The sequence below is a fragment of the Rhizopus delemar genome, genomic scaffold (assembly GCF_000149305.1).
Source record: "Rhizopus delemar RA 99-880 supercont3.17 genomic scaffold, whole genome shotgun sequence".
NCBI lineage: Eukaryota > Fungi > Mucoromycota > Mucoromycetes > Mucorales > Rhizopodaceae > Rhizopus > Rhizopus delemar.
In genome coordinates, this window is record NW_027137843.1 from 214,306 (window position 1) to 227,444 (window position 13,139).

At 41.7% G+C, this 13,139-nt stretch overlaps 4 protein-coding genes across 4 annotated transcripts; all 4 read right to left on the reverse strand.

Moving 5' to 3' along the window:
- Positions 1-277: 277 nt before the first annotated feature.
- Positions 278-5,281, reverse strand: RO3G_15671 (uncharacterized protein; the record flags this gene model as incomplete). The annotated part of the gene is made up of 2 exons (XM_067670255.1): positions 278-3,678; positions 3,844-5,281. 2 exons carry the CDS (start codon positions 5,279-5,281, stop codon positions 278-280), a joined length of 4,839 nt encoding a protein of 1,612 aa, XP_067526356.1.
- A 981-nt stretch (positions 5,282-6,262) lies between these two features.
- Positions 6,263-7,138, reverse strand: RO3G_15672 (uncharacterized protein; the record flags this gene model as incomplete). Its single annotated transcript, XM_067670256.1, has 2 exons — positions 6,263-6,805; positions 6,920-7,138. The coding sequence occupies 2 exons, from the start codon at positions 7,136-7,138 to the stop codon at positions 6,263-6,265; spliced, it is 762 nt and encodes a 253-aa protein (XP_067526357.1).
- Positions 7,139-7,528: 390 nt separating this feature from the next.
- On the reverse strand, positions 7,529-8,398 carry RO3G_15673 (uncharacterized protein; the record flags this gene model as incomplete). The annotated part of the gene is made up of 1 exon (XM_067670257.1): positions 7,529-8,398. One exon carries the CDS (start codon positions 8,396-8,398, stop codon positions 7,529-7,531), a length of 870 nt encoding a protein of 289 aa, XP_067526358.1.
- An 822-nt stretch (positions 8,399-9,220) lies between these two features.
- Positions 9,221-12,736, reverse strand: RO3G_15674 (uncharacterized protein; the record flags this gene model as incomplete). Its single annotated transcript, XM_067670258.1, has 1 exon — positions 9,221-12,736. The coding sequence occupies one exon, from the start codon at positions 12,734-12,736 to the stop codon at positions 9,221-9,223; it is 3,516 nt and encodes a 1,171-aa protein (XP_067526359.1).
- Between the last annotated feature and the right edge of the window lie 403 nt (positions 12,737-13,139).

Below are 13,139 nucleotides of genomic sequence, written 5' to 3' on the forward strand. Positions count from 1 at the left end.
TACAGTATATGACTATTGATTATTAATCGATATTAGACAATGAGTTATTTATATGATTGGCATAGTTTAACATCTTCTTATCAAGAAGTAATTATTAATCCTGATCCAGGAACTTATTAGAATATTCTGGAGTGGATCGGGATTTTATTTGAAGTGGCGTAATACAATGTCCGATATTCCTAATTTGGAGGACCATTGTTCGTAGTAACTTACATTATTACTTTATTACATGTGTAAATACCACATCCCTCCCTGCCAGATTGGGACAATCGTTTATTTATGTACGATTTCTTTTGCTTCGTCTCAAGTCGTTAATATCTATGGCTTTTCTTTTATGTTTATTATGGGTCTTGTTTATATCTTTAGATAATTTATATTTATTATCCTGATTAACTTTGGTGTCTTTATCATAGAGTGATTTAAGTGACTCTGTAGCTTTATGTAAAATTCCCTTTTCATTATTATGCTTATGTATCAAAGGTTTATTTTTTACGGGATCTTTCTTGAATTTATTTTGTGGATGTAATCCCATTCGTTTCATATAGTTCTCAATAGTAGAGGTATGGGTGATTTTATCAGGCGTAAGCCATGAGTCTTCATCCTTACTATACCCTTTCCAACGTACTTTGAACTCTCTGTTATTACCTCTACCTCTATGATCTACAATTCCTTCGATCTCATAAACCTCTTCATTGTCCTCATTTATATTATGCAGATCAATTGGCTTTAATTCAGAAGGAGTATAGTCTCGAGACATTAGTAATCCCATTTCATCCTGAAGTACGTAGGATCCACCTCTGGTTTTACGAATCACTGTATATGGACCATCATACACAGGGTTTAGTGAACCAGTCATAGTAGGAACTTTAGCCATGACATGACTTCCTTCTTTGAAGTCATCAACTATTGTATTATGCTTTTCAAACTGCTTTTTCATGTTTTCAACATACTTGTCAGTTTTATCTTTAATGGCTGGGAAGACTACTTGATTCATATGATCAATTCTTTCCAACAATTCTTCGTATGAGAGCGGTACGGCTTTCTTTGGATCCTTTTTTCGGTAATCTTCAAATCCGTTCATTTTTCTCGCAAACATCAAAGAGAAAGGTGAAGTATTAAGCCTTTTAGATACTTTGTTATTTATAAATAACTGTACACTAGGTACATAAAAGTCCCAGTCTTGTCCTGTTCCTTGTACTGATTTAGCAATAGCAATCTTAGCAGTCTTAACCCATCTTTCCGCACTGCCATTTGCTTGCGGATGATAAGGTGAGATAAGTCTGTGATCTATGCCTGTACTTTCAGTTAACAATTTCATTGTGACATTTTTAAATTCGGTTCCGTTGTCTGATTGTAGAATACGCGGGTAACCAAAGTCACTAAAAACTTGGACAAGAGTGCCAGCAATAGTTTTGGCTTTCTTATTTGGTAAGCATCTTAGAATACAGAATCGTGTGCATATATCTAATAGCACCAATAAGTATTTATTGTCATTCGGAGTTGTGGGTAATTCAGCTAAATCCATCGACCAGTGATCACCAGGTAGGTATGAATATACTGGTCTTAGAGGATGATATCCTTTTCTGGTTATATTATGCTTTTGACAAGCAACACATGATTTAACAAGTTCGACTGCGTCGACTATCATGTTTTTCCAGTGCAATCCGTCATTATGTAATACTTTTACTATATTTTCAGCACCAAAGTGACCCATTAGATGAGCTCTTAGCATAAGTTGCTTTCTCTCATTTTTAGGAGGAGTCATATAATCACACTGCTTATATTGTGCAGGTTTTTTTACTGCAAATTTTTTATGTTTATTTGATCTTATAGCTCTTATCGCTGTATGTATAATGCCATTTTTAGTTCTAGTATCCTGTTCACTCCCCCTCAGCATTTGATCCGTAGGGAAAAGGCGAGATAAATGGTCAGGTAATATGTTATCCATACCAGGAAGATGAATTACCTTAAATTGGTAATCAAGAATGGTATCAAACCAATTCATCATCATGGTATTTGCATATTTTTGTGTATGAAGATAGGTCAGAGCTTTATGATCTGTATAAAGTGTAAAAGGATTTCCCCATAGAAATTTATGAAACTTTTTGAGTGCAAATATGATTGCCAGAAGTTCTCTCTTCGTGGTACTATAATTTCTCTCGGACTTGGAAAGAGAACGTGCCATGAAACCAATATATTTTATTGTGGTCTTTTTCTTTCCCTTATCCTTTAAAACATTATCGTTTTTAACTACATCTGTAGAATCAACATTAGATGTCAACTCCACATGTTCTTGATATAGTACAGCACCAATACCGTAATTTGAAGCATCAGTTGCGACAAAAAATGGCTGTCTGAGATCAGGTTGACTTAACACCACATTGGAAAGTAAAACTTTCTTTATTGCCTCAAAATGAGTTTGATGCAAGGGTGTCCAATCCTTCTCAGTTATTATTTTGCTGTTACGAAGATGATCTAAAGGAGCAGTTAACATGGCTGCTTTAGGAATATGTTCGCGGAAATAGTTTACAACACCTAAGAATCGCTGAACATCCGTGCCACATGTAGGTCTAGGCCATTCTTCAATATTTGTTAGCTTACGAGTATCTAACGAAGATCCTTTAGCAGAGATACAAAAACCGAGTAAATAAACGCAGCTTTGTGCAAAATGACATTTATCGACGTTGAGAACGAGATTCACCCTAGTAAGCGCTTCTATAGCAGCTTTTACATGTACAGCATGCTCTTCCATATTTTTCGACATTATAACAATATCGTCAATGAAAGTTCGTACAAAGGGCATGTCTTTAAATATCTGCGTCATTACTCTTTGGAATACGTTTGATAGGAACTTTATTCCAAAAGGAGCACCAACAAACATATACTGCTGACCGTTATATGTAAATGCGGTCTTAGGCTGGTCTTCATCATGAATCTTAAAACGATGAAATGCAGCAGTCAAATCCAAAGTAGTAAAGATTGAGGATCCAGATAATTCATGAAAAATATCCGTTATGAGAGGTATAGGAAACTTATCGTCTGGTAATAGAGCATTTATGTGTCGAGGATCTAGACATGGTCTTTTGCCAGTTTTATTTCCATTTGCATCCTTTTTATCAGCTAAGGTTAATGGAGAATTCCAGGCCGTATTTACAGGAGCTTTTGTGATGGTACCATTGTCTAACCATTTATTGATGGCTTCATCCAAGACAGGTTTCAATTTATATGCTATGGGATATTGCTTATGATTTACAATTTTTCCTTTTTCCGTGGGTAAGTGGATTATGGATTCAGGTACTGTGCAGAATGCATCTTTGGGTATGTTCATATTTTCTGCAAGTAAAGGATGAATTTTTTCTATGAACTGGGATCGTTCAAGTTCAGTGCCAGCAGGAGAGTTGTTGGGTTTAACAGTGTCATCAATTGAATCATCAAAGATGACTTCATTATCATCCCAATTATGAGCGACTCCAGTGAGAGCAATACCCAAATGACTTAAAATATCAAGGCCGAGAATGACATTACATTTATCATCTTCATTAAAATCCATAATCTCAAATGAATGGTGGAAAGTCTTTCCATTATATTTCAATTCAAGTGGTTCAGTAATACCAATCCTTTTTACAACATTATCCTTTCCAGCTAAATTAATAAGACCAGTTTTATGATAGAATTTAACTTTATTTATTTCAATAAATTTTCTATTTATGACTGATATTTCTGCACCAGTGTCAATTAAACCAAGTGCTCTATTCGTCTGGATGATTATAGGAGTATATAAAGAAAAGGAATTGTGAGTCAACAAGTCATTTTTCTCTTGTTTTATTGCTCTTATGCACTTACCGAGTTGCATTTTATCCTCTAGTTCATCATCAGTACTAGATTTCTTGTTATTTGATTGTCTCTTGGCAAATTCATTCCATGCCTTAGTAGAGGGATGATCAAGTTTTTTAACGTTTTGCTTTCGTTTTTCTATCTTCCTTACTGTGCTCTTATTCTTTTGAGCAAAGAATTCCATGCACTTATGTCCCTTGAACCATGTATCTTTACAATATAGACACTTTTTGGAACTGGAGGAGTCAGAAGAGCTTGAAGAGGTGAAGTGACCATTAGAACTTTTTTGTTTCTTTATAAAGTCACCATTTGAGGACTCAGAATGACCTCTTTTTGCACCCTTAAAGCCATGGCGTTCACCTTTAGAGTGCTTGTATGTGGTAGAAGCAGCATAGGGCTGGTGCTTGTGTACTTCCAAGCCAGAAGCAAGTTTTTCAACTTCTCTGATAGAATTGATGTCTTGTAAGAAAGTAGCACCATAGTTGGATGACAATACCGTTCTTATGTGAAGGTTTAAATCATCATGAAGAGAGTTGATGTATATTCGTGCAAGCATGTTTGAATCCGAACACTGAGCGGTTTGAGCAAGGCGGTTGAAACGAGCAGTGAAATCAGACACCGTTTCATTGTTTCGCTGTTTGGATGAGAGTAGGCGTCCAAACATTTCAATTGCCTTGGCAGGGTTTTCAAAGTGCTTGCGTATAATGTCCTTGGCTTCTTCCCAAGAGTACGAAGGGCTGTGTGATTCGATTGTTTCTTGGTACCAATCTAAATTGGCTTCGCCAATGGACAAGGCCATGTAATCACGCCAGTGGACCAAGATGTTTACTTGATTGATCCTGAAAATGCGCTCAAAGGTCTTGAAAAATATTTCAACGGTGTTGAAATATTTCCAGTCATCAGGGTCAGAATCCTTCTTGTCCACCGAAAGATGCAGAATGGGAAGCTCAGAGCGGCTGATCTTGCTGTTATTGAAACTTGACCATTCGTCCTGTGCCGTATGTTCCTTATTGACAGCAGATCTAGGGTTCCCGGCGTGAGACAACATAGGCTTATGCATCCTATTTTTCTTGCATTCATTGTATAGCTCAACTATACCGTTATATCGATATTTAGCCTGTTGAACTACCTCTCTTCCTTGGTTAATTTCATCCATAGAAGCCTGAGGATTTGCATACATACGAGTGAGTTCCACCCGAACTCGTTCAAGGAGGTCATATGCCACCCTTTTAGCATTTTTCATTTCCAATAAATTGTCTTCAGAAGAAGAGGAAATGGCTCGGTTATCTTCATTTATAGACAACTCATTTAAAGAGCTAGCATAGTCTTCCGTTTCCTTTAAGACAGCATCAGCGACTTGCTCAGGAGAGTTGATCAATTCCATAGCGTAGTCAATGGGAGCAGGAGCATTGGGAGTAGCAGGAGTAGAGTTACCAGTAGCAGACATCTTGATTTTAGAACAATATCGTGGTGTATTCACTTAAAAAAATGTGATATTTGAGGTTTTATAATATAAAAAGTACTAAGTCAATCAACAAATATAAAAATAAGTGAGACTCAAAGTAGATCGTCCTTTATTCAAGTTAAAAATATGAGGGTATTTATACTTTTCTAATCACGGCTAAATATTAATATTTACAGTATATGACTATTGATTATTAATCGATATTAGACAATGAGTTATTTATATGATTGGCATAGTTTAACATCTTCTTATCAAGAAGTAATTATTAATCCTGATCCAGGAACTTATTAGAATATTCTGGAGTGGATCGGGATTTTATTTGAAGTGGCGTAATACAATGTCCGATATTCCTAATTTGGAGGACCATTGTTCGTAGTAACTTACATTATTACTTTATTACATGTGTAAATACCACACTTTTTACATACACTTCACCAGTGTCACAGAAGGCCTCCTCACGCACCGTGTCGACCAATTTGATTTCGACTTGTTCATTTAATAGATTTGCATTTTTTTGTACGAACACCAGTAACCTCCTCTACTGATGTTCTGACCCTTTTCCCGAAATGGGAGTCAAGTTGGATCCAGACGCAGGCGAAGACCCATCACCCTCCTTGTTACCTTGACGAGCCAAGTACTTTGGACAATCATATTTCTTACAGTTGTTGGAATAATTGTTCGAATGTTTTGCAATTTTATACGTTTTGCTTTGTATCTCTGCAGTCAGATACGATAGAGCTACGTACGATACCTCATTAGAAAGCGATAGTTGTGACATATAGCATATAGAAATTCAGGGGTATGGAATTACTTCCATATATAGTAAGATTAAATTGCGTCAAGCATATGCATTCGAACAATTTTTCCAATTGAATCATCTTTTATTTAATACCGTGTATGACCGCCTTTAGCTTTAATAACTGCTCTACAACGAGCTGGCATACTCTTGATATATGCTTGGCATTACTCTTTGGTACAAGGAATACATTCTTTCTCGATTCTAGACCAGAGATCATGCAGTCCTTTATCCCTATCTTCATCTAAGCTCAGCCTCAGCTTTAAATGGTGCCAGAGATGCTCTATAGGATTCAAATCAGGACTTTGAGCAGGCCAACTGAAAGTATGCTCTTCTTTTAACCCATTTTCCTTAAACCAAACATGAGCAAGCTTTGATGTGTGCTTAGGATCACTGTCGTGTTGAAAATAAATAGATTCCTGTTGGTAACCATAGTACTTCAGACTGTCCATCAGTGTAGTTGACAGGATATGAACATAATCTGATGCTTTCATATTACCATTCTCAATTGCGCAGCCATATCCAGGACCATCCCACGTCATACAACCCCAAAGCAGCACACTGCCAGCTCCTCCTTTGACTGTAAGGTCAAGATGATGAGGCTGCAATTTGTCACCAGGTCGTTTCCAAAAGTACTTACAGCCATCTGAACCCCAAACATTAATCTTGGTCTTATCAGAAAGCACTATACGTCTCCAGTCATCTTCTGTCTAATCTTTGTGAGCTTTAGCCCACTTTAGTCTAGCTTCCATGTGACATTTTTTGAGGAGAGGCTTTTTCTTCTTAATTTGGGTATCGAAACCCATACTGTGAAGCATTTTTACTGTACCAAAATAGCCTATCTTGTGACCAATACTGTTTAAATATGGCCATACGCTCTTTGCAGTCTTAAGTGAACCATTTACAAGCTCTCTCTTCAGGTAATTCTTTGTTGTTGAGCTTATAGTAGTCTTTTTACCAGCATGACCTCGAATACGTTTCGGTGTATACAAGCCCTTGTGCTTGCTCAAAGTGGACGTTAATACTCCTGGAACATGTTCCATGATCTCTGAGTATGATAAACCCTTTTTCAACAGCTACCGGATGCTCTCTTGCTTGCTACGAGATAAAGGATGTACCATGATATAAGGACGTATAGACTGTACTAGATGGAAGGGAAACACCGTAAAACACAGCCTTACTTATATATTTTAAGCTCCGATTAATAGCAAAAGCGTTGTTTCATAATTACATCATTTTGTAATGCTGTACTTGTGATGTCAGAAGCGGCAACGATATCATTATTATAGAATGCATTGAGTTGGAAAAATTGTTCGAATGCATATGATTGACGCAATTTGGTCTTACTATATATGGAAATAGTTCCAGACCCCTAGCGTTTTATATGTTATATGCGAAAGCTGTCGCTTTTTAATGAGGTATCGTACGTAGCTCTATCGTATCTGACTGCAGAGATACAAAGCAAAACGTATAAAATTGCAAAACATTCGAACAATTATTCCAACAACTGTATGTCCCTCCTCATCGCAAAAGAAGCAAACCAAACCACGACGAGGCTTCACACTAGCAGCCGCATTTTCTTGTGCCATACCATCATTAGCTCGAACCAAATTGATGGTCAACTTCTCCAACTTGTCAGCAAGAGAAAACATCGTAGACACAGCAGAACTCAGATCATCACGGCCATAGCCATTTCTACTACCCACCGAAAAGACATCACGATCGGGTAGAACTGGAGCAGAGGGACCAGGACGTGCACCGTACCTTTGGATACTGCGTTCGACTTGCTTGGCTCGTGCCCTAGCATCCCTCAAAGTAGATGGCGTGACATCCTTATCCACCTCAAATGCTATCGTCGGATCAATAGCATCCAAAAACATACTAACTTGGATATCGTGATTCTTATTCCCAAGCAAATCAAAAAGTTCCTGCATACGGAAAGCCACATCATCAATCGAATCCTTGGGATCTTGCTTCAACGTTTGCAGCTGACGCCACCAACTACCTTCTCTATCTGCCAAATATTGATCCTTGAATGCTTCTTCAAATGACTTCCAATCAGTAGATTTTTTTCCTACAACTTTCCACCAAGTAGCAGCCTTTTCTACTAAATGATCACCAGCAACAAACAATATTTCTTCATCAGACATTCGAGTAGCAGCTTGAAGACGAGCCATACGATCCAACCAGGTAGTAGCTTCTTCATAATCGTTACCACCTGCAAAGCACTTTGGTTCATTCAAATAACGTAAAATTCCTTTATCGAGAGAGCTTGAACTTTTAATATTAACACTTGTAGACATCTATAAACTTGAATATCCCTTTTAATACACTTTATCTGGTAGGCCGGACCACTTGATATATGCTTTTCCCCTGATTATGCTTTACCTTGAATAGCTTGAAATTTAAAACAGTAACCAGGAAAAAGAGAACTAGTATTGACTTTAAAGGCGTAAAGTAAGTGTAAAAAGAAATATAATAAAAAGAAAAGAGAAGAATGTATATCCTTTATTCAATAAAAATCAAACATCCTTTTATACTTTTCATTGGCTGCTAGCCACTCCGTTATACATCTACAATTTAATGGGGCCACCATTATTCTTCAAAAAAAATACATAAGGCCACCATTACCATCTTCATTAGCGACTGACCAAGCATTAGGATAAGGACCCTCTTTAGGACCCTGAACTTCCTCCTTCATTTCAGTCTCAGCACGACCACCACTCAGGGTCAAATAACCTTCCGGTCCATACCCTAGTCTATTCCGGTCATCTTCCCCCGGACCCATCGGTGTTTCATTTGGGAAAAAGAGGCGGTCCTGACCAGCATAGCACATATCAAGAAAAGTTTGCCTTCTTGGCTCAGTCGAAAATTTATGTTTTTATTAAAATAAAGGTTAAAATAGAAGCGATCAATGTATCATTAACTGTGATAACCTCGGAAACGAAGGAAAAAGTGAACGAAAAAACACCAGCGGATACACATCAAAGGTGAAAATGTAGAGGCAGTGGTAGGGAAACGCAGGTTAATAAGCAATCCCGTCAACACCTTGGTCTCCTCCGCAACGTGCACTAAGATGGTTTGGCAGTGGGAGGAAGAAGCCAGAGGGAGAATCAGGGCACTGTTCACGAGAGAGACTGAGACTTGTCAAGCCAGACTTGACCTGGCGTGGGATCAGTGGTGTAGTCACCATCAGAATTGCACAACCTGTCTAAATGCCACAGAATTGTGCAAAGAGCAGACCAGAACGGAGGACAAGAAGCAGAAGAAGACAGCGGAAGCTGATTGAGGACATAGTCTATGTGGTTGCCCACATAGCTAGTCGGTGGAAACGGAAGACAAGACCAAAAGTAGGAAGGGACCATCGTACAGACCACAAGGTGCGAGCGACTTGTTTGACCAAGACCACAGGAGCAAGGACGAGGTTTACCAGGAAGCCATCCCATGCGCCATCGCACTAAGCGGCTCCGGTCAGCACGGGAGGCAGGAACAAAGAGAACGGGATCAACCCGAAGTACTGGGCGACAAGCACGGATCAGTACCCGGGAGGTAGATTGGAGGAAGGCATCAAAGCGTTCTTGACGATACCGTCGCAACCAAGACGAGAGACGAGACGTAGATGATGAAGCAACCGGGGGGCAATCATGGACGATACGCCGCTGCCGGAGCCGGGACAGCATAGACAAAGGAACGGAAGATGTAAGGAGCGAGAGCAGACAGCCATTAGGGAGACCAGAGACACGTAGACAGTACTTGAGCACTAGAGTATCGGCACGGAAATCCATAGACGGTAGATTACAGATGTGCCGAAGCACAACTGTAGAAGACGTTCTATGACCACCAACGATCATCCTTAGACACCGGTCTTGAACTCGGTTGAGCTCAGTGTAGTCCTTCTTGAGAAGATGAGCAATGGCTAGGCCATACTCAAGCTTCGGACGTACAAAAGATGCGTAGAGGCGAGCAGACAGCAGCAGAGAGAAACCATTGCGGTTGAGACCCATAGCATTGAGTTGTGACATGGCAAACAAGGTACTAGAGGCGCGATGCTTGACCATAGCCGAGACAGAGATACCTTTGCTGGAGAACGGAATATCAAGATAGACGAACTCATCGACTGAGAGAAGATCCTCATCATAAAGAGACATCCGGACAAAGCGTCTTGAGGATGGTATAGGCGAGTTCAACACAGCACATTTGGAAGGGCTCCATTTATAGCCAAGAGTGAGGGAATGGATCTGTGCTAGGTCCAGCATATGCCGAACTTCGCGAGCAGACCCAACCAGAGCCACATCATCCGCATACAATAGACAGTTGATGGGAGAGGGCGAAGGAGACGAAGCAGAAGAACCAACCAGAGGACCAAAGGGAAGACCAGGAGGGACCAGAGAACCAGGACCAGGAGGACCAGGAGGAGACAGAGTGAGAACCGAAGTGGTGGAGGAGGAAGCAGCGGAACGAAGAAGAGCAGGAAGTGTATTGATATAAATGGAGTACAGGTGGGGACTTAGGACAGAACCTTGGAGTACACCTGTACTCGGAACAAAAGGAGTGGAGACGTTGTTTTGAAGTAAGACAGACACCGAGACATCATCAAAGAGATTAGCCAACAGCGAGACCAGACAGAAAGGAGCGGAGGAGGCGAGCATTGATTGCCATATGATACGTCTGTCGACAGTATCATAGGCGGCCTTGATATCCAAGAAGGCGACAACAGGGTAATGATTGTGACGATCGCGGTAGGCATGCATCAGGTCATGCAAGCAGAGGGCCTGATCCAGCGCACTACGTTGATGTCGGAAACCACCTTGAGCAACATCCAAGGGAGGAGAGACCAGCTCGACAAACGGAAAGAGACACATTTCAAACAGCTTGCGAACAATAGAAGTCAGAGATATTGGACGGTAGTTCCCTGGCGAGGTGGGATCACCCTTCTTGTGGATGGGGACCACCTGTGCTTGACGCCATAGAACTGGGGTATAAGACCATTGGCAGCAGATGTTGAAAAGCAACGAGAGGATGGGAGCCAGAAGAGACTTGATAGGAAGGAGCATCTCCGTACGTAAGTGGTCAGGACCAGGAGCCTTACGCAGAGGGAGACGTCGCATCGAAGCAGAGACATCAGCAGCAGAAAAGAAAGGCGTAACAGACGCAGGAGACGAAAGATCAAAGGGTACTGAACCAGCAGCAGAACCAAGAGGAGGAGGACGACGAGCAGGGAGACCAGCACCAGAGTAAACCGTAGCAAGATGGTCACACATCGCGTTTGCACCTGCAACAGGACCATCAGGATGAGTAAACCCAACCTGTTGGCGACGACGGTTTCGAATAGCTTTTACCTTGGACATCGCGCGCGAGAAGTCACCTCGGGATAAAGTGTCGCAGAACGCACGCCAGGATTGACGCTTCGCAGACCTGACGGCACTACGAAAGCGGTCCTGAGCGGCCTGATGTTGATCCCACCAAACAGCTTTGTCAATGCCAATGGCACGACGCCACCGCCTGTACATGTGGTCACGGATATCGGCGAGTCCTTGCAAGTGCGAGTTCCAGAAGGTCTTCCATTGGGGAGGGCGAGCAGCACGAGAACCAACGGACTTGTCAAGAGCACCATAGATAGCCGCATTGAGTTCGTCGTTAAGACGGTCAATAGGCGGTGTCGAATCAGGAGGGCTGGAGCACAGCTGTTGAAGCTGGTCCACCAAAACAGCAGAGAACGAACGGAAGGAGTTAACGTACAACTTGAGAACATCAGGTTCTTGTAAACGAGAGAGGTTCCAGAGACGACGAGCAGAAGCAGGAGGAGTGGACCGGATAGGTTGATCGACAGGGACTGAGTACTCAAAGGAAAGAGACATCAGCTTGTGATCAGAGCCTAGAGAAAGATCGGTGTATACCTGGAGCTGAGGACGGTTGAGACAGGGCAGGTTGGTGATAAAGTAGTCGACAATACTACTCATCACACGGCCATTCCGGTACGACAGGTAGGTAGGGACACCATGGGCCAAAAATGAGTTTAGGATGGACAATCCCCTTTCCTCAACCCAGTCCCGCAAAAGCGGTCCACAAGTGTTGGAACGGGAGTCGCCAGCGACAGCACCAAGACGAGCGTTGAGATCACCACAGATGACAGTGTCTTGAGTCAAGGGCAGCACATCCAAAGCAGCAGAAACTTCATCATCGGCCAGAGAAGGAGGCAGATACAGACAGATGAGCCGAAGGGACCGACCCACCTGTAAACCCAGAGCGTACTTGGTATGGACTGGGAACTGCATCACCGGCAACGGGAAGGAAGGAGAGACAAGAGCAGAGACACCTTGTGAACCACGAAAGTTACCATCAACAGGAGTACCATATAAATGAAACTGTGGCCATGGGGTACGGATCTTGTTAGGCGGGAGCAGCCAGGTCTCAGTGATAAAGATTAAAGAGAACGACTGGCAGTGACGGAGGAGATCATCGACTGTGGTAGCCTGGGGGCCATTGGCATTCCACAAGCCGATGGTGAGCGGTAACGATGAAGGAGAGGAGATAGCTTGACCAGGAGAACCAGGAGAACCAGGAGAACCAGAGGGAGAAGGAGCGGAAGGAGTGGAGCAGATGTCAGAATTACAAGTGGCAGTCGTTGGACTTACACTCATAATTCATCGTCATAGTCAGAGCGAGTCGCATCATCCATTTCTTGGTCTTCGGATGTGCCTTGAGAACCATTAGGTGCCATGAAAGCCTTTTTGTGGGTCAAAGGGGTACCAGGACATCTTGACAGTGTTTCCTGTAGGTCTTCGTCAGTGATGAAACCTTCTTCCAGGAAGGTGCGACCAACGGCAACAGCAATAGGGTGACGAAGGCGTGCAAGTCCTCTGCAGCAACGGTTTCGATGGATGTCCATAGCAATAGAAAGCCGTTCAGCATTGGACTTGTCTTTGTACAGTGGCTACCAAAACCGTTCGCACAAAACGTATTTTTTCCTTTCTGAATCTTTTGTGACCTATTGCGCATAAAAGATACCATATCTAATACATATTTCCTAAGAGTACAAACTCT